Here is a 21,594-nt window from a genome sequence, read left to right as displayed (position 1 = left end):
GGCCCCACCATAGAACCAGCAACTCCTGCCAAAGATTAGCTCACAATAAAAAATTACAAACCGTATGAAGGAACCAACAGATGCATCAAGCAGAAGATACATCAAGCCCAACAAGAATTAGAGATAACAGAACAATGTAAAAACCCAAAGTTAATATAGAGAGGAAATATTAATAAAATGTATAAAATCCATGATAATAAAACAAATAGGGAATATGAAAAGAGACCGGGCAAATTTTAGAAAAGGACCAGATAGAACTTTCAGAAATAAAAATGTAGTCACTAAAAGAGAAAATCCTCAATGGATTAAATAGTTAAATAATAGACTAGACACAACAGGAGAACTAATAAAATGTGTGGCAGATCTAAGGAAATCACCAAAGAAATTATAAATTTTAAAAAGTGAAAAGAAGTGGTTAAGAGACATGGAGATTAGAGGCCCTACCCACATCTGACAGAATCTCCAAGGGAATGGAAAATGAGGGAGAGGCAACATTCAAAGATTCAACGGCTGATCATATTCGAAAGCTGTGAACAGACACAAACCCTCTAATGAACAAAAGCAGATCTATACCCAGCCCCATCATGGCGAAACTGAACAGCATTAAAGACATAGAGGAAATCTTCAAAACTCATTGTGGTTATCTGACTTATAATCCATTAAACCTAGTGTTTCAGTCTCCTACACAGTATGGTACACACCAAAGAAGAAATTAGTAATACCATGTTACTTAAACATGATAAAGTCTTGTCTTTTGTTTTCTACTCTTCTACCCAAGGGAAGTTACTAATCAACAAACCTCAAAGGGGTAGCATAATGGTTGTAACTTAGCTTACATGCAATAATTAGTCATATTTCTATTATCCTTCAGATGAGTAAGATTTGGGTTATCAACATGGCTTAACCTATTTTCCTAATAGTGGTGCTAGATTAGGGTTAAGTTAAGGAGATACCCAGATGTTGGTAATCCTCCCTGTTAATACCGAGCATGTTTTCAGGATGACAGTCAAAGAGGAAGAGGGTGGCATGTGATAATGGCAAGGAAAAGCCACTTGGCCTGGGCAAAAAATCAAACCTGTGACCACAGTATCATCACGGAAGTAGCCTGCTACAGAAGCAGGACTTGATTTAACTCACCCAGAGACCAAAGAACTCCCTTAACTGGATTTTCACCTATCTTTTAAGTTTGGCATTAATTGAAGCAAATTATAGGATACCTAAAGGTTATATATAAAAGGTTTTAGGGAAGACCAGAAGGGGAGGTATACAGCCTTTGAATCCTGAGAAATCTATATCACCCCTTATTATTTTTTTTATTGCTTCTTAACTAATAGTTATGGGTACTACTTTGTATAAAATAAAATAAGTTTCAGGATGACTTCAAGGCCAAGGCTTATAACACTGACAGACTACAGGAGGGGCGATGAGGCCTGCAGAAGGTAACTGCTAACTTGGGGATGTCTACTCTGACAACTTTGGCAGAATTAACTAAACTCTCTGTAGTTTTTGCCTGTAGAAATAGTAGTGGTTAGCTAACATACACTGATTGCTTACCATGTGCCCAAGACGGGGTTAAATGCTTTACGTGCAGACAGAACAAGAATTGAAACCAGCTGCTACTCATTACCATGATGACGTCATCATTAAAATCTTCCTTTTTTCTCATCTGTAGAATGGGGGGTCCTTTGTGACTGCCTCAGTGAGTAGAACACGGTGGAAGTGGTGCTGTGTAACTGGGTAATGAAGGGTAATGTGGCTCCCTCCCCTTCTAGGAGTCCTGAACCCTGCTGTGAAAAGTCTAGTTACCCTGGAGGTGTGCTACCGGAGAGACTGTGGACAGAAAGACGGTGAGAGAGAGAAGAGCCCTCACTGCAGCGGGGAGGCACGGGCCTGGGAGCGCACAGCTGTGTTGTAGGGAGTGAACCCCAAGGCAGACAAGGCCCAGCGGCAGCCTTATTTCCCGCGGTCCCCACTGAGCCACCTCTACCTGCTCTGGATGAGCTGCCCACGTGGCCTGTGTGGCTGCCTCCCTCAGGACAGTGTCCCAGTGGCCCTTCGTGGGAAGAGGGGTCAGACTGAAGGTATGGGCTTGGGGAGGTGTCCGACCTGGCATCTGACACCCGGAAGCAGGTTCTGAGGACCTGATGAGCACATCAGAACCCAGGTTCTCCAGAGCAGACTAATGAACAGTCTCCAGGGCAGGTTCACATTACGCTGGCCTTAACCTCCTTCCAGCCCTGGGCTTTTGTCCTGAGGAGCCACAGTGCCCCGGGGTTCCCATGGTTGCTTAATATCCTCTAAGTCAGTGTCAGCCCCAGCCATTCTCCAGCGCAGTGTCCCCAGCCCCAAAGCAAGAGAGCAAGAGGACCAAGAGCTCTTCCAAGAGCATGGAGGAGGTTGGCTAGGAGAGGAGGGCAGAATCACACTGCAACAAAAACGGAGTTTTCCTCTTAGAATCACTGCAGGTGGGATGGGGGTTGGGGGAGAGCCGTGTGTGTGCGTGTGTGTGTGTGTGTGTGTGTGTATGCATGTGCAGGCTGTTCTACTTGGTTTCCAGTTTCTGTCTAGCAATGCTGCCCCACTAATACGAGGTATCTATGACCCTGTGAAAGTGACAAAAATCACTCGTATGTCACCACTGTTGATCTGCTTCTGAGCAACCTCTCGGGACATTTCAGGCTTTGTTTTCCCACCAAATATTCAGATCTCTTTCCACCTACTGCTGCTGATTCCACCGACACTATCCGCGCAGTGTAGTATGGCCACTTGGATGAATGCCCTCTCCTTCCTCTTCACAGACCTTAACTCCAATTTCAAAATAGCACCATCAGACACCTGTTTTCCGACTCTGTGACTGTGGATACGCAACAGAACCCTGGTGGGGTGTATCTGAAACCACTTCTCTTAAAGGGAGCCTGTAACTGGTACCATTGAGTGCTATTTTCTATTTAAATATAAAAATAAATTTAGAATCACTTAGTCTTCATGGGAGTAAGAACATTCAGAAAAAGTAAGAAGAAGAAAATTTAAAACTGAATTTCAGCGCCTAAAAGTGGGTGCTTTAGGGGAGTGGAGAGGGAGATGGAAACTTGCATCTCTGTCTCGGCTTCTGAACGCCTGAACATGCTGCTTTCACTGCAGTGGCGTTTTAGTATTGCAGGAAAACGCAGAAGCGGATTGAGGTCCCAACTTGGCAATGCTCTGAAGAGTTGCAGGACTAGCTGGACGAGTGCTGGCTGCAGCAAGTCTGCTGCCAGGATTCCTCTGGCTGTTTCTGCTTCTATTGCAGCTGAGTCAGAAAGGCCGCGGCCCGGCGGGAAGCAGCCTTGGTGGGCCTGGTCAGCGCCCATTTCTGCCGTTAGTTCTCAGCATCGGAAGTCTGTGCTCACTGACCTACAGCCCACGTCTGCTGAGAAGCTGCAGCTTAGTGGCCGGGAAACCTGAGAGCTGTTCAGCCCCCAAATATTCTCCACAACTGTGTCACCTCTGCTGTCTCAGAGCAGAGCCGGGGAGAAAATACCCCAGTGCAGACAACTTGACAAAACAGTTACTCTATTCATCAAAAAGCTGTACCTTCCTGATTGCGCTTGGGAAAGAATTAAGCAATGGGGGCAAAAGGAAGGTTTCCTTGTCTACTACTTGTATCATGGGTGTAATTTATATGCCATAACCTTTACCCATTTTTAAGGGTAAGTTTGACAAATTTTAGAAAACGTGTACCCTTGTGCAGCCATCACCATGGTCTTACCCACTACTTCTGATCTCCATGACATAAAGCGGAGGGAAAGTCTGGGCGGCAGTGTTGCATCGCCTGCAGCCGTGTCCCATTTCTCCCGGGACTTAACCCTTCCATGTGCTGTAGCATGGTGCTGGCCACTAAGCAAGGGCTCAGTAAGGGTTTGCTAAATGAATGGATGAGCTGACGTCTATAGTTGGTTCAAAGTGTAGCAGTTTGAGCACACTTGCTGCTTTGGAGGGAGGAACGGGAAGGCAAAGGAGGTGAGTGACAGCAAGGATGGCCTGAGGGATGAAGCCCTCAGGGAGGGAGGGGAGGGGAGGGGGCTGGAAAAGGTAAAAGGGAGGTGGGCAATCCAGCAACTTCTATCGGCTCTCTACTCAAGTTTGGTCCAGTGTAGCAGCAGCAGCAGCACTTGTTTAGAAATGCAGAGTCTCAGGTTCTACCTACTGAATCAGAATCTGCATTTGACAAGATCTCCAGACAGTCTGTAAGAACGCGAAGTTTGAGAAGGACTGATAGACAGTCTTGTGGCATTTCTAGAAAACACAGCAGTGCAAGCAGCAGCAAGAAAGGCAGGACTGTAGCCTGGTTTCCCACACGGAATCACCTTTAGAAGGGTTAGAGAACAACATTTTAAATGATGAATTTGATTTTGAAAATCCACCATTTTTGCAGGCAATCTGGGCAGAAAGATAACATCTTCGCTCAGAGTCTAATGCACGACTTTGTTAAAGGACCGTCCCTAGGAAAATCCGTTTCCTTTCGTATCCCTTGCCTTGGACTAGTTTCACTCAGCCCCGTGTTCTCTTTGTAGCAACTTTTCCTGGGGCTAGGAGCTAATTAGAAATGCATTTTAGAAGGGATTTCATAAGGACATTTTAACTAGGTGGAGTTGGGCAGAGGATCACACCCGTGAGATGCTGGATTGCAAGGTTTGCACTAGTACAAGAAATCCATGTGACCTCTAAACACAATGAAAACCACTTCCTCTTTGAACAAGTTTCCTTTTACATTTACATTCTATTCAGAGACTCATTTACTAATATTACTGTCTTTCGAATCTTTCCTCCTTGTCCTAACATGCTCCAGAGAACGTGCTGCCCTAGCTGGACTTGGAGGAGTCCGGACGCATCATGAACTTTCCTGACTGTGAGCCCTGTGGCTGTGTCGGTCCCCTCACTAGTGTAGCAGTCCCTCATCCGCAGGGCACACGTTCCCAGACCCCCAGTGGACACCTGAAACCACAGATAGTTCTAAACCCTACATACACCATGTTTTTCCTCTACATACATACCTATGATAAAGCATTTTGTTTTGTTTTTGAGACAGAGTCTCCCTCTGTCACCCTGGGCAGAGTGCAGTGGCATCATCGTAGCTCACTGTAACCTCAAACTCCTAGGTTCAAATGATCTTTCCACCTCAGTCTCCCAAGTATAATAGCTGGGGCTAAAGGGGTGCGCCATGACACCTGGCTGATTTTTCTATTTTTATCAGAGACGGGGTCTCGCTCTTGCTCAGGCTGGGCTTGGACTCCTGAGCTCAAGCAATCCTTCCGTCTTGGCCTCCTAGAGTGCTAGGATTACAGGCGTGAACCACTGGGCCTGGGCTAGTTTAATTTATAAATTAGGCACAAAGATGAACAATAACTACTAGTAAAATAGAACTAGTATAACAATGTATTGCAATATAAGTTACATGAATGTGGTTGGTTGGTCTCTCTCTCTTTCAAAATATCTTATTGTATATATTAGTTTCAGACCACCAGTAACTGAAACTATGGAAAGCAAAATCACAGACAAGGGGGGACACTGTAATGCCTCCCTCTTCCCCCTCTCCCCTTTCTTCCAACCATATGTTCAAGACAAGGTTTAAGAGGTTTTTCTACAAAGCCTCCCCCCAAACACTCCAGTCTGTCACTGATCTCTCTTTTCTGATCTCTCTAATCCTATATTTAGCACACGCATAGGGTTCTCAGCACCAGCTACACTGTGTTGCTGTTTAGCTCTGCAGAGACATGGCCTGTCACCAAAAGCAGAGGAATACCCAGGTCTCGGTGTTCCCATAACTAATGTCACAGCTGGGTCACAGTGAGTGCTCTGTCAACATTTCATAGATCCTTCTGCAGGTCCAGAGAGGCCTGGGCCACTGCCAACTTTGGAGGCCTTCAACCATAATTAATTTTAAATGAAAATATGTGAAAAATAAATAGATCTAGAAAATCCCCCAAATATTTTTTGTTATATAAATATGTACTATGTACTGAAGAAAAAAATTTACCTTTTTTGTAATGTCAGAATTGCTTTCAAAGATAGGAAACAATTCAAATATCAAAACATTAATAAATATAGTCTATGCATGTGCATGTGTATACACATGTACACATACATATACACAGAGCCACACATGCGCATTACCAAGCAGCTGTGCTTTACTGCAGGACAAAGCTTGTCCCCTCCATCACAGCAAAGTTGCGGACCTATCACGTCACCCGACACTAGCAGGCTGGCAAGTTTTCACTGAATTTAGCAAACTTTAACTTTTTAGCTTCCTTTATCCCCATCTACCAAGTGAGGATATTTCTACATTTTATATGCCGCTCTAAAGTTCATGGATGAAAAGAAGTATTGGTACACATTTTTTTCTGTTGTCATTTGTTCTTATAGATGAAATGCCCTCGCATCCTTCACAATCATTCTTTTAAGGACCACAGGGGACCCAATATATCAGTCTGCGTTGCAACAGATTACAAAACCTTACCCAAAGACCCACTTCTTTTTTTTTTTTTTTATTTCGGCATATTATGGGGGTACAGATTTTAAGGTTTCAATAAATGCCCATTTCCCCCCCTCCCCCCACAAGTCTGAGTCTCCATCATGACCATCCCCCAGATGGTGCACATCTCACTCATTATGTATGTATATACCCGCCCCCCTCCCCCCTCCCACCTGCCCAATACCCTATTACTGTAGTACCTATGTGACCACTTAGGTGCTGTTCAGTTAATACCAATTTGCTGGTGAGTATATGTGGTGCTTGTTTTTCCATTCTTGGGAAACTTCACTTAATAGTATGGGTTCCAGCTCTAACCAGGAAAGGAGACCCACTTCTTATCCAGGCTACACTGGCTGCCTTTGAGGCAGCTCCATTGCAGAATTCAGGAGCAGAGATGAGGCTTGTCTGACATGGGGAAGTGTCACTGAGGTGATACCTTTGAAAAAGCCCAGTTTTAGAATCTTGCCTCTATCTCTCAATTGGAGGCAGTATCTATTTTTGAGTTTCTAATGATAAGTTATTAGATGATTTAGGAAATCACAAAGACTGCCAATGCCAAGAACTTCTGGGACTCTACTGTGTCAGTGGAATATCAGCACGTTGAGGCAAGTGTGGACAATTTGGATTCAGAAGACCTGGTTTGCACTCAACTCTGCCTCTAACTGGCTGTGCAAACTTAAGAAAATTATATCCTATCTCTGAGCCTCCAATTCCTCCTCTTTAAAATGAGGATAATGATGATACTTATTTTACAATGTGAAAGTGAGGTACATGGGAAATGACAGACATGGAAACACTTTACAGTTTGTAAGTTACTTATTACTAGTACAAGTAGTGTTGCTCTACTGCAGTGGTTCTTGAACATTCAGTGTGCGTCAGAATCACCTGGAAGACTTATTAAAACACAGATTGCTAAGTCCCTCCTCCAGACATTCCAATTTAGTAGGTCTGGGTGATACCTAAAACTTTGTCTTTCTTGCAAATTCTCAGGTGATGCTGAAGCTGCTGGTCTGGGACCACACTGTTGAGAACTACTGCTTTAATAAAATTCCCAACCATTTTCCTTCTTACCGCATTATGAATTCCTTAAAGCATAACCTCAACTTGTTGTGATGTCGATAGAGTTTTGGGTCAGCTGGAATTTCAGCCAAGAACACTTGGGCTACTTCCAGTGGTCCCTGATGGAAAAAACAAAAAAAATACTGATAGTGAAGAGAAAATTCAATTACTTGAATTGTTGGCATGACTTAGTTTAAAAATTTAATTTTGTACTTGGTTTGAACCAAACAAAAAAATCAAGAAAGGTCTTGAACTTCTCAAGAAACTTTGATTACTTGAAAGTCTAGAGTTTTAGGGAAACAATCAGAAGTACAAATGTATTTTCTCAAAGACTACTAATAATAGATTTTCTTTCACATATAAAGGCAATAGAACTGCATTAAAGAGTATGTACTTTGAGTTGCTTTTATAAAAATGGGGCTTGCCTTGATCCATCCATTCATATTCACTCATTTCATCTAGTTGCCCCAGTGGCAAACAGCATTTGGATAATTGTTGGTTTGAGTCAGAGATATCCATAGTATATATGTAGTCCATGGTTGTGACCTTATAAAGTCTTCCATTTTCATCAAAGGATTGGCACTTGCAAAGGCAAAAGTTTCCTAATTTTTTCTGATCTTGGAAATGCAATAGGCATTTCTCTTCTTTACCATTGCTGCTTCCTTGATGCTAAGCAGACAGAATTTTTGCAGGGGAATCCAGTTGTGCTGAGTGAGAAAAGACTCATGATGCTCATTGAATATCTGAGTGTGGACAAGAATGGATCTAGAACTGAAATTAAGGAGGCCACAGCGTATTAGGGCTAGTACCTCCCTCCAACTGAGACTCGTTCAGCTCCATGCTGAACTTGGGAGTTAGCATGATAACAAGTCTGAAAAGATACAGTCTTGTGTGATGTGGCCCAAGAAGCCTGGTCCCAGGTCACTCTTGGTTGGCAAGGTCCTTGGCGTGCTGGGTTCATCTGGAAACTGACCCAAGAGTCGGATGTTCTAGACCAGGGATTCTCAAACTTTTTAAACAGGGGGCCAGTTCACTGTCCCTCAGACCACTGGAGGGCCGTTGGAGAGTGCGGTGCACATTCCACACATGCGCACTGTGTGCCCAGGATGAGTCAGCTGCTAAGCAGGACAGGCAGCGGTGGCAAAAACACCCAGTGGGCCGGATAAATGTCCTCGGCAGGCCGCATGTGGCCCGTGGGCCGTAGTTTGAGGACACCTGTTCTAGACCCTTTCACCTCTCACCTACAGGTATTCGTAGGTTAGTCTCAAGCCCTGGAAGGACTCTGCCTAAATGCGGCATGACTAAGCACTCCTTACTGGCCCCCAGATCTAGATTGTATTGCCACATCTGGCCCCATAGTGGAGACTCCTTTGAGAAAATGGTACTCCTGGTCTATTCATCTCTAGGTTTTCTTTCCTACCTTGGGTTGTTGCATGAAAGAGAAGAGGCATCCTAAAAGTCTTCTAAACCTCACAAGTGTTCAGGCTAAGTTTAGAAACATCTGTGTGTTTATATTGGATCAGAGTCCTCATCAACTCCAAAGAAGGAGGGTGGAGATATATGATAACCAATGTGATAAGAACCAGAGGAGCTGCCACCAGCTGGTTTTGTTACCTGGTTTACAGTAGCTCCTACAGAGCCTTGCAGCACCATTTGAAGCATCTTTGCATCAGGGGGCTCCTGGTTAATGGCAACCGCCAACTGCAGGGTCTTCTTCTTCATATCTTCAATGGCAACTTCAATTGGTGTCAAAACAAACTGAACATAGGACAGAAATGTAGGCAAGTCATTGTCTGGACTCATATGCCACAGATAAATCTGGAACTATGATGGGAGGGCACCTGGATTAGAAGAAACAGCTAAGGGAAGACTTTTAGAATAATTTAAAATAATCATAGTAGGTTAAGAAGAAGGAAGGGCTTAACATTTCTTGAGTACTTATTATGTTCTGGGAACTTTACACACATTTATCATTTACTCCTTTCAACACCCTTCTTATTTTCTCCATTTTACAGTCAAAGGGAGATTGTAAAGTTAAGTAAGTTCCATAAAATGACACAGGTAGTAAGTGGGGAGATCATAATTTGATCATAGTTATGTCTATGTTCAGACTTCATGTTTTTTCCACATTGTCAGATATCCTTTCTTATTATCGAACAAGTTACTTGACTTAAAATTGGGAAAGCTATTAGAAGCACAGCACTCAAGATTTTCTTCCCCATCATAATACAAGCTTCTGATATCACTTGTGCCTTCTTCAACTCACCCTAAAGGAGAATTCCTAGTAAATGGAATTCTCTCAAAGGTCAATCTAGCTACTAAGTTATCCTGCTTTGGGGTAGGGTCCTTCCTGAATGTTAGGGGTGGAGTCGTATCACCCCCAAATTCATATGTTGAAGTCCTAATCTCTAGTACCTCTGAGTACTAGAGATTAACCTTATTAACCTTATTCAGGATATGGCCTTGACAGAGGTAATCAAGTTAAAATGAAGTTATTAGAGTAAACCTTAATCCAATATGACTGGTGTCCTTGTAAGAACAGGAAATTTGGACATGAGCATGCATAGAGGGAAGATGATATGAACAGACACAGGGCGAAGATGGCCATATCCACAGCCCAGAAGGATCTGGAACAGACCCTCACAGCCTCAGAAGAAACCAGCCCTGCCAACACTTTGATTTCAGACTTCTTTTCTAGCCTCCAGATCTCTAAGATGATACATTTCTGTTGTTTAAGCCATTCTCCATCTGTGGTATTTTGTTATGCAGCCCTAGCAAATAGACACACTGAGGTTTTCGGGGAACTACAGATGGCCAAGAAAAGTTTTGAGAATGCATTTTGGTGCCATGATTTTATTTTTGTGCCATGCCTAACATGTTTCCATGTTTAAAGGTCTGAAATGATAAGAAGTACAACAGGTGCTTTCTAAACCTACCTCCTCTTGACTGAGTCACTAGGTCTGACTCTCTTTGCCCTCTGGGAAACCCACGGTCTGATGCAGTTACTTTGCTGAATGCTAGCTGGTGGGTTACTCTCTAGGTAGTTCAGCCACTTCTACTCCTGCCCGATGAGGTATATATTCACCACAATGCATCTGTGTTTGCTCACCACCTCAATTACATCTGTTATACTTGTTATTTTAATGACCTAATCTAATTAAATAACGCACAAGCTGATAAACTATAGGTGTGAAAAGAAAAAGAGTTGCTTGTATGGAATCCAAGCTGAATGCTTGGGCAAGACATTATGAAAGGGAGTTGCTATAAAAATTCCTGTCATGTTAGGTGTGCACAAGACAACTATAAAAGGCTAGGGGAAAAAATTGTAAAAATCCAGAAGCCTTCTGCTTTCCTATTGCTTAACGAGGATCGTTAAGCCCTCACCTCTGCTTTACAGAAAGCAAAAAACATCTCAGACAATGCACTCTGGGCGTGGTTTATACAAGAAGGACAATGCTGAAGTGTGATCAGCCAACTCATAATCACAGAGAAGTCTGTGACCCTCTATAAAAAAGGATGACAAATAAATGTACATGTATGTGCTTTAAAGAAAAATAAAATATTTATGGCATGTATAATTCTGAATGATTCTGTGGTTTGAGAGACTTTCTTAATCAGTGCTATTAAAATGAGTACAGTCTTCTACTGTGCATAGAAGTCTTTCCTGCCAATGTATAAATGAAGAGCCTGAAGATAATTAGCTTGTGCAAAGTCACAGGAGGAAGCTGGCACTAGAAGCCAGTGGGTCAACTTGTCTACCTTGTATCGTGTCCTTCCTACAGCACATCTCCAACTTATTGGGGCTGCACACTTGTGGTTCTTTTCTCTAATAATTAACACATATATAGTTGAATCACCTATGAGCTTTTAAATATATGAACATTTTATATAAATATTTAAAATTTAAATATACTTATCTCATACACATTTATAATTAGAATATAAATATATTAGATATTATAATTAAATATGTAAACATATTTATACTAAAGATATAACTTTAAAATATTAAATATAAACTAGTGCTATAAAATATGTAGCTGACTAAATGGGATTCCCTGACACTGTGAGAGTGAAAGGATAATCACATTATCATATTTCAAGTGCGTCCCTTTTTGCTTTTAGTCCAGTGCGCCATGAAGGAGTGAGCGCTCAGGTCTGTGTGTCCTGCTAGCAGGTCGCCCAGGCTGCCCCCCTGCACCACCACGTCCAGTGGTGGCTGTTCCCTTCTGGGAGCCATTACCTCCTCCTTCTGGATGACGGCGATCCTGGTCTTGATGTAGGGGAAGGCGTGCATGGTGGTCAGCACGGTGTTCCTTCTGTACTGCTCGTGCAGCTCTCCCCGAGGCCGGCCCTCCAGGGTGAAGGGGGTGGTGTACATGAACCTTCTCAGATTGAAGTTCTTCTCAAAGTAGGTGACCCGGTCTTTCATCTCATACTCGTCAAAATAGGGCTCTACGAAAGTGATCTGTATGTAGGCCTGCGGGGGGGACGGGGCGAGGGAAGGAGAGGTGAGCTACTCTGCAAACAGCCATCCTGGTGCACGGGAGGTGCACGGGAGCGGCATGCTGGAACACAGCGCAGCAGTGCTTTTCCCAGGTCAGGAAAGCTACAGACACCAGGAGCCGCAGCCGAGCATCTTGCCAGCAGCCATTTCTTCTGCCCGACCCCAGGGAGACAAAGGACTCTGAGCAGAAGGAGAGGGGAGTGTGGCTGCGGGAAGAGTCAGGCCCACTGGCCGCCCCCTCCTAGAAGAGCAAACTGGTCCAACAGAAGCCTTGGTATGAGAGTTTGCAAACTGCTATTTAAGAGACATCAACATTCCTTGTCAGAATGACTATGACCACTGCACACTTATTAGAAAGCATGAACTGGCAAACTAAAAAAAAAAAAAAAAAACCTAATACCAAGTGCTGGCAAGGATGGAGGGCAGCCGGGACTTTCATACGTGAATAATAGGAATGCAAAACGCACAGCTACTTTACAGAACAAGTTGGCAGTTTCTTATGCAGTTAAATTGCACTAACCGTGCAACCCAGCAATCCTGCTCCCATATGTGTACCCAAGAGAAATGAAAACATATGTGCACACAAAAAACCTGTACACAAACATCTACAGCTACATTATTCATAAAATAGATGAAAACTAGAAGCAACTCAAATGTCCTCAAGTGGGGAATTGACAAGCAAACGGTGGCGCGTCCACACAACAGAATACTACTCGGCAATAAAAAGGAACGAACCACTACAATGTGGATGAATCTCAAATGGATTAGGCCAAGGGAAAAAAGCCAGACTCAAAAGACTATATGATTCCATTTATTTACTGCAGGACTCCATTTTGTACATCCTGGAAAAGGCAAGCCCACAGAGACAGAACATAGATCGGTGGCTGCCAGGGATTGAAAGTAGAGAGAGGATGATTAGAAAGGGCCCAGGGAAATATTTTGGAGTGACGGATCTGTTTTATCTCTTGACTGTGGTGGTGGTTACACGTGTTTGTCAAAAGTTGTAAGGCTAAACACCAAAACGGTGAATTTCACTGCATATACCTCATTTATACCCCCCCCCCATACACACACAGAGTGAAGAAGGGTACTTATTAAGGAAGAAGGCCTCTTTAAAAAAAAAAAGGGGACAGTGAGCACAGACATTGGGACACCCATCCCTGAAGGGGGTAGGTGGGGTCACTGACCTCAGACTGTAAATCACTACTTAATCTAATGAAGTCTGGTCATAATTTTGGGTTTGGACTCTCATTCCAAGCTCTCATACCCACTTTGGAAGTTTTAAAAGAGGGGAAAAGGACACTATGTCAGGGAGGTCACTGGTGATTTTATATAACTTGTGCTCTGCACAGATCACTGTGGGCATGCAGCCGATCCTGTCTTCCAAGGACCCCAAACTCCTGTCTGAAGTTCAGTTCAACTCTTGCTATTGCTTTCAAGCCTAGGCTAGGAAATGTGTCTTAAGTGAGCAAGTGTTCTGATAAAAATGTAGAAAAGACAAACTCTTAGATTTGGCCATTTCTTCCCTACTTGCATCACCCTCATAATATCCTGGAAGATGGGATTGAGGGAAGAGTTTGGACCTTTTGTTTTATAGCTCTGCCAGATGCAATTGGTCCTCTGTTTCCTGGGCCCTCAACACCACCTTGCATTTGCATTATTTGGAGGCTAGAAAGCTCATTCATGAACATATCTGTCTGTGGCATGGCTGGGCAGGCAGGTAGCACCCTGTGGGATACTAAAGAATACCTCTGGTCTTTGTTCACATTTCCTGGCACAGAGCTTCAAAAACTCTTGGAATGTCCTGCGTGATAGGTGTGTCTCTGTTATGCTAATGAGGTGATTCTTGGCAGGCCCCTAGACAGCTTCTGGATGCCGAAGCATCACCAAAAAGACCAATCATGTGATGAGGGGGTTGGAACTTTGAGCTAGCCTGACCTCCAGAGAGAGAGGGGAAGGGCTGGAGACAGTTCAATCATGCCAGCGTAACGAAACCCCAATAAAAACTCTGGACATGGAGACTCGGTGGAGCTTCCTGGTTGGTGAACACCTTCCAGGAAGGTGACGTGCCTGGATTTCCCAGGAGAGGGCACAGACACTATGTGCACCTTCCCAGACCCTGCCCTGTGTGTACTCTTTATATAAAACTATAATTGTAAGTGTAGTACATATGCGAGTACTTCTGTGAGTCATTTTAATGAATTATCTAACCTGAGGGTTGTTGTGGAAACTCCCAAATTTGTAGCCGGCTGGCTGGTCAGAAGTGGGGTTGAGCCTGATGTCTGAAGTAAGGGCCATCTTGGGGAGGACTGAGCCTTTAACTTGCAGGGTCTGATGCTAACTACAGGGCGTTGATATCAGAAGTGCGCTGCAGTACTCCCAGTTTGGGGTGAAATGGACCATACCCCTGTGTCTAAGTGAGAAGACAGAAGGCCAAGCCCTTGGTATCATTCCACCAATGGCACCGGGACCCTATGCTTGGCCAACAGGAATACTTACTTGCAGCCTAAAGAAGGTTGTCACTTAAATGCTCTCAGTGAGACAACTGTATCTTTTTTTTTTTTTTTTTTGAGACAGAGTCTTGCTTTATTGCCCAGGCTAGAGTGAGTGCCGTGGCGTCAGCCTAGCTCACAGCACCTCAAACTCCTGGGCTCAAGCAATCCTCCTGCCTCAGCCTCCCGAGTAGCTGGGACTACAGGCATGCGCCACCATGCCTGGCTAATTTTTTCTGTATATATATTAGTTGGCCAATTAATTTCTTTCTATTTATAGTGGAGATGGGGTCTCGCTCTTGCTCAGGCTGGTTTCAAACTCCTGACCTCGAGCAATCCGCCTGCCTCGGCCTCCCAGAGTGCTAGGATTACAGGTGTGAGCCAGTGCACCCGGCCTGACTATATCTTTTAAACATGTTTTAAATTGAGAGTTTAAAGGTTTTATAGAAAGGCAATAAAGAGCAGTTGTTAGGAGTATAAGTTCAGGGATAACAGACACTAAGTTTGAGTACTGGCTCTGCTCTTTGCATTATCTTGGAAAGTTTCTGGTCCTTTGTATGCCTCAGTTTTCTCATCTGTAAAATAGGAACAATGAAACCTACTTCAAAGGACTGATGGAGAATGAATTGAAATGATATATGCAAAGGGCCTAAGAGTTCCAGACACACAGCTGGTGCTTAATCAACAATAACTCCTGTTACAATTCCTGTGTCTGAGTATGTTTTCTTTCAGATCTGACCAATTTGTAGTTGAACCCTAGACAAAAATATTTGGCTGTGTTTAAATGACTCAGGGAATCCAGATGAAAGAGGCCATTTTGTGTTCTCAGGGTAGGATATGGATTTAGAACCTGATGGTTAATTTTTGCAAATTTTTTTATACCTTGTTTGGATCCAACTTGCTTTTGTCGACAGGAGTAGAGTCTTTTATCACTTCCACAAATTCCGCACCAAAACACTGACCATAAAATCCCTAGGTAAGAAGAACCAACAGTTTATAAAGGTTATTCTCAACAAAATGCAACTCTTTGTCTTCTCAGAAGTGAAATAAGTTTGGAACAAGTACAAGGTAGAATTTGTTCATTGATTATTGAGAGTCTCTCTGAGCAAATGAGCAAAGTTCAGCATTTCCTGAGACAAAAATAAAAATATAAGGAAGTTCAGCACTGTCAATTGATATATGCTTCCCTACAATAGCTATGCTTGGCTTCTAATTCAACCAACCTCATCATATTTCCACTCTGGGGCATGATTTATTTGAATCAAGTAAGTCCCATGGTTGTTTAGTGCAAGGAGTAATTAGGCAACAAGTATTGTAAGTCTTACAGTCATAAGAGAGCATATATTCAAAACAATAGTGACAGTGTGTAAGGAATAAATCTTTGGTTAACTGTCATCAGTTTAGCAGACCCCAGTCACTCAGCCTGAGAGGGTTTTGCTTTGGAGGCACCCTCTAACTTTCTTCCTGAGTTCTTAGTCCTTGGCCTTTCACTGTCTGTTTCCTTTTTCCTGATCTTTCTTTGGGCTGTTTCTCTTTTCCTCCATCCTTTCAGCCTTTCTTCCCAGAACATGCTGTTCTTTTCTGTTACATTATGGACCGAATGTCAACAGCAGGTTGGAGCTGGGGCTGGCCACAAGCCGCTGTACAGCTACTGTTGAGCAGCTCTGTATCAGAATGGAAGAAGTTGTCCAGTGACACCAGAAGGATGGCCACACCATTCTCCAGGGGTGATTCAGTAATTCGGCCAGATTACTTCAAAGTCAAGATGCTAGCTTTCAAGCCAAAAAACTCTGTTACTTCCTATCTGTTAGCATATATTAGTAACATCTGGAAACATAAGAAAGCACATGCCATTGACTGAATTTTGCATAGACTTGAAAATAAACTTTTGCCATACAAATTTACAAACTTTGGAAAGCATACACGGGATCTTAGGGGAAAACTATCCAAATCTTGCTTTACCTCAGATCTCACCTACTACCTTCACGTTAGACATGCAAAGTGGAAAAATTTATGTAGAGATCAATGATGAATCCATGATTTATGATTATGTACTTACTTGGGGTGATGACCCATTCTAACATTTTGCAAAGTACATTTTTGCGAAGTACAGTGTCAAGCACACAGAATCACTTGTCTTACCTCCAGTCTATGGGAGATCTCAGGAAGCTTGGTAATTGCAGGCTCTTTGTAAACAAATTCCTGCTCATCCAAATCCCCAAATTTGGATCCATAGAAACCAACTCGGAAGTAGGTTCCAAACATTCTCTTGTGATCCTGATGAACAAAATATGAAATTATTAGTTATAAATTATAGTTATGCAATTCCTGACGATCCATTGGGTTGCAAAGGCAGGAATCTTTTATTGTGTTACAGAGTATTTTATTCCAATGGCTGATGTACACAGAAATAATTCCTTTAACTAAATGTAATGTTTATGGGGTAAACTTTGCAAATAATAACCAAAAGACCAGATTTCAGGGCCTTCTTTGAAATGAATTTAAACGATTCTCACATTTCCTGGTTACAAAGGAATTTGAGCTGCCTTCTTTCACACTCGGATTTCTGGTCCTCTATTTGCAGCCCTTTTCTGTTTGATAGGTGAGAGCTAAAGTAATGAAGTGCTCAAGGCAAATCACTCCCTCAAGGGGAAGGAGGGCTAAGATCTTTAGCATAGGGTCACCTGCAGCCAGGTAACCCAGGGTCCCCAGCTACCTTGTTAATGATGTTGTCAAAGGCCTTCTGCAGCTTGTCGTGAGTGGAGGTCAGCTTCCGGAAGTCTCGATGGGCTTCCAGGATGGGGATGACCAGCTTGTAGACCTCGTTAACCGTCTCATACAAGCCTCCCTGGGAAAAGAGAAGAGAATCAGAGAGAATTCAATTCATTGGAAACTGATGAAGAGCAACTGGAGTTCATTGTCCAAACAATGCCCTGGAGAATCCATGTATTGTTGCAATACAGCATTTTACAGGGCAGGAGGGATGTCTGAGGGTCTTTGGGACGGTTGTTAGCATTCAAGCTGAACTAGACGCATCACTAAGTGGTTCTGTGTGGTGATATTAAGCAGAGAGAAGGGTTTTCAGGGAAAAAAACAGGAGAGGAGTTCGGCAGCAGAGGCTAAGAGTATTTCAGCGAGGCAGCTTTAGTGTATTTAAATTTCACCAGAGGTTCTTCTCCAACCACATGCTAAATGTAAGCCCTGAAGAAATTAGTAACATTCAAACCAATTACTTTTCCTGAATTTGAGGAAAAACAAGAGTATATATTAGCCATTTTCTGAATCCTGAAAGGGAAAGCAGGAAAAAGGAAAAGATACTTAAAGCAATAATGAAAATACACAGACATTATAGGGAGGAAACTTGGAAATGAAAAGTAGAGAACAAAGAAGACCATGGGGATGAAAACAAAATTGACCAGCTAAATACAGTCAAGTCCTAAATATCTACTTGGCTTAAAAATTAAAGGAGGAAGGACATTCAAATGAAAATTGACGAGAGGCTTTCCCTCTTGCCCTGAATCTCAATGACTTAATAATCTAGGTATGTTTCCTCTTATTGGGAATGTTTAGACCCAGGTTAGGTTAATGAGGAGAGTCTCAGTGATTTCTGCTCCCGCTTTTCTCCGAGTGGTGCTGGTCTGTAATGCCCTGGACACAAGTCAGTTCCTTCCCTCTCCTGCAGTCGCTCCACCCCTCGTTCTTTCTCTATGGGGAGAGAAAACATGCCTCCTCCCTTTCTTGTGCAATACCGGGCAAGCCATTTCACCTCCCTGTGGCTTAGTTTCCACCCTATTAAATGGAAACAATCCTGTGAAACTGCTGCCCAGCCAATGAGCACGGGGCGAAAACCAGAACCTCGCTGAGATGAAAGGCTCTCTCGCCTCCCTCGGGTGCTGATGCAATTTGCATACTTCAAAGTCCTCCCCAGCTTCCCCGCCCTGCACACCCTGCACACCCTGGCACGCGTCCTGGGGAAGCGGGGCTGACCGGGCTGGCACCCAGAGTCCCCACGGAGCACGCGACACTGACCGTGCTGAAGAGCTCAGCCGCCTGCTCCAGGAGGCCCACCAGGCCGCTTTCAGTGAAGTACCGGCCGGAGCACACCCCGTCCTCGTCGGGCGACAGCGTGTCGTCAGAGACCGCGGACTCCTCCAGCACATTGGAAGAAATATTCTGAAAGAGATGACAGAATAAGCCCAGGGAACAGGGGACCAGACTGGGAAGAGACCGCAGGCATCCGAGTGCAGGAATGAGGACGCGTGGTCAGGTCCTCACCTGGCGGAGCTCACACCAGGTGTGGCACCCCACCCGCCAGGGTTTCTGCCTGCCCTCCGTTTGGAAAGGACACTCTGTGCAACTGGTCCCCCCAAATCTTACCATTTCCTTTTCTCTTTAACTATGAGGAGGTTGTTATATAAAGGACGTTTTACGTCAATGTAGTAACATCCTTGCGGCAGATTTAGGAAGGTAATAGCAGTATCTGAGAATGTTGTCCATATCTACATTTGTGAAATAAATATCACACTCTGGGACAGAGAATTTCAGTGACCTCAGTTCCTAGGAATTCAGTGACCTCGGAGTTATTTTCCTTGCACACATTTATTATCTCCAGTGTATAAGTCTTTTCCAAAGGCTCACTTTTATTAGAGAAGAACAAGGTCGGAAACCAAAGTATAGAGCATTGAAGAAATCAACGCTGGATATCTGTTTTTAATGCTGCTCCCAGAATCCTTTCATCCTTCTACAAAGTGAAGCATCCTGATTTGGGGCAGGGAGGGGTGCGTGTGTGTCATAACTCCAGGTGTGGGCCTGTGGCCCTGGCTGAGCCTGTCAGAGCATTCCATTTCCCTGGCCATTATCACCGGTGCAGGGATGGACACAGGGATCAGCAAGATGCACTAGACTTTCTCTGCAACTGCTAGAAAGGAGATATCTCTCTTTGCTGCTGGACTTGAACCTGGAGATGCCGACCTAAACCTTAATGGGTGTGGGAAGCCTGTGAAGAATGAAGCCGACACAATAGAAGGCAGAGAACGTAAGTGGTGATGACACTGAGGTCTGATGACGTGGTTTGGGCCTCCAGGACCAGTTTGGCGGGCGCTACTCCAGGCTTACCTCTCTCATGAAGGCTGACGAATTCCATTTTTACCTGAGGACACTCTGGGTGGGGTATTCTATCATTTGCCAGCACACATTTCCAAACTGATCTGGTAGGTCTCATTTGAGAGAAGTAAGAATTCACTTATAAGCATCGACATCATTTGGTTTCTCTTCTGCAGCTGAGAACACCTAACTCATCATGTTCTGTACCTCATGAAGGCCTCACACTTCAGTTTCTTTCTTTTTTTTTGAGACAGAGTCTCACACTGTTGCCTGGGCTAGAGTGCTGTGGCATCAGCCTAGCTCACAGCAACCTCCAACTCCTGGCTCAAGCAATCCTGCCTCAGCCTCCTGAGTAGCTGGGACTATTAGGCATGCACCACCATGCCCGGCTAATTTTTTCTATATATTTTTAGTTGGCCAATTAATTTCTTTCTATTTTTTAGTAGAGGTGGGGTCTCGCTCTTGCTCAGGCTGGTTTCGAACTCCTGACCTTCAGCTATCCTCCCGCCTCGGCCTCCCAGAGTGCTAGGATTACAGGCATGAGCCAACGCGTATGGCCCACACTTCAGTTTCTTTTGCCTTCCTTTTCACCTTATTCACCCTTTCCCTGACACCCAGGCTGGGCCACATTATAAATACAACATCTTGTGCCTCTTTTTTTTTTTTTTTTTTTTTTTTTTTTGAGACAGAGTCTCACTCTGTTGCCCAGGCTAGAGTGAGTGCCGTGGCGTCAGCCTAGCTCACAGTAACCTCAAACTCCTGGGCTCAAGCAATCCTACTGCCTCAGCCTCCCGAGTAGCAGAGACTGCAGGCATGCGCCACCATGCCCGGCTAATTTTTTCTCTATATATTAGTTGGCCAATTAATTTCTTTCTATATTTAGTAGAGACGGGGTCTCGCTCTTGTTCAGGCTGGTTTCGAACTCCTAACCTTGAGCAATCCACCCGCCTCGGCCTCTCAGAGAGCTAGGATTACAGGCGTGAGCCACCGCACCTGGCCTTGTGCCTCTTTGTAACAGTATTTCTCATAATTGTTATTGAATAAAGAATAGAATACTTAGTTATATTGTGTCTATCTGGCTACAATGTCAAGTTCAAGAGGATAGAATACGTGTTCAATAAATATTTTCTAAAGGAAGAAATGAATGGATAAAGATATATGAAAAGATAGAGCTGTATGCCCCCATGTAGAGATAATATGGAGTTTTCTCTTGGTTCTATAATAACTATTCTGTATCACCTTGGCATGTCTCATTATAAGCAAATCAATTGAATTGTAGCTAAAATTAGGACAGTAAGGGCTACTAAACGTAAAAGTCAATGAAATACACTTAATATTTAAGTGATAAATACTAAATATAGTAACTGGGAAAAGGGCATAAAAGAATGATAAGAAATAGTTTAGTCAATGAAATAAGAGAAGGGGAGGATGCAATTCAACATAAAATGATAAACCTAAAGATTTTCTGGGAATTGAAAGAGTACTACTATAATATTTATCCTTGATAATATCAAATGTCCAAAATAAATTTGATGAAAGAAGCAGATAGGTCTAAACTCATTTTTATAACTTTCTTGTTCACTTTTATGTGATTCAAAGTTAGATGCAATATTTTTATGCTTTTGGAGAAGAATTGATTGATTGGCTTTTATAACAAATATTTCTGAATTGAGAGTAAAATTCATTTGCCAAGCATGAAATGAGAGAATAAACATGTTTGTTATTGAGGGCTGTAAGGAAGGAAGAGTTAATAGGAGGTGAAACCCAGCTTGGCAGATGAAAAGCACTCTGGGAAACCAGGAGCTCTTTAGGTTTAGATAAACTCTTTAGGTTTATCACTTTATGTTGAATTGCATCCTCCCCTTCTCTTGTTTCACTGACTAAACCAGGAGCTCCTGGCTCCACCAGCAGTACTTTCCACG

At 43.4% G+C, this 21,594-nt stretch overlaps 1 protein-coding gene across 5 annotated transcripts in view; it reads right to left on the bottom strand.

Annotated features, from left to right (window-relative positions):
• The window catches only part of DOCK8 (dedicator of cytokinesis 8), a 205,680-nt gene that overhangs the window by 5,240 nt on the left and 178,846 nt on the right, over window positions 1-21,594 (bottom strand). For all 5 annotated transcript variants that reach the window (XM_020289294.2, XM_020289291.2, XM_020289296.2 and 2 more), the window contains 7 exons: window positions 18,599-18,742; window positions 17,286-17,417; window positions 16,712-16,846; window positions 15,452-15,541; window positions 11,814-12,050; window positions 9,185-9,328; window positions 7,583-7,689 (listed from right to left, as the gene is read on the bottom strand). In XM_020289294.2, coding sequence (XP_020144883.1) covers window positions 7,583-7,689; window positions 9,185-9,328; window positions 11,814-12,050; window positions 15,452-15,541; window positions 16,712-16,846; window positions 17,286-17,417; window positions 18,599-18,742 — 989 coding nt within the window. The remainder of the gene's footprint in view (window positions 1-7,582; window positions 7,690-9,184; window positions 9,329-11,813; window positions 12,051-15,451; window positions 15,542-16,711; window positions 16,847-17,285; window positions 17,418-18,598; window positions 18,743-21,594) is intronic.

The sequence above is a fragment of the Microcebus murinus genome, chromosome 12, assembly GCF_040939455.1.
Source record: "Microcebus murinus isolate Inina chromosome 12, M.murinus_Inina_mat1.0, whole genome shotgun sequence".
Classification (NCBI taxonomy): Eukaryota; Metazoa; Chordata; class Mammalia; order Primates; family Cheirogaleidae; genus Microcebus; species Microcebus murinus.
The sequence above is the reverse complement of the archived record's forward strand: the minus strand, read 5'-3'. Positions and strand labels throughout refer to the sequence as shown.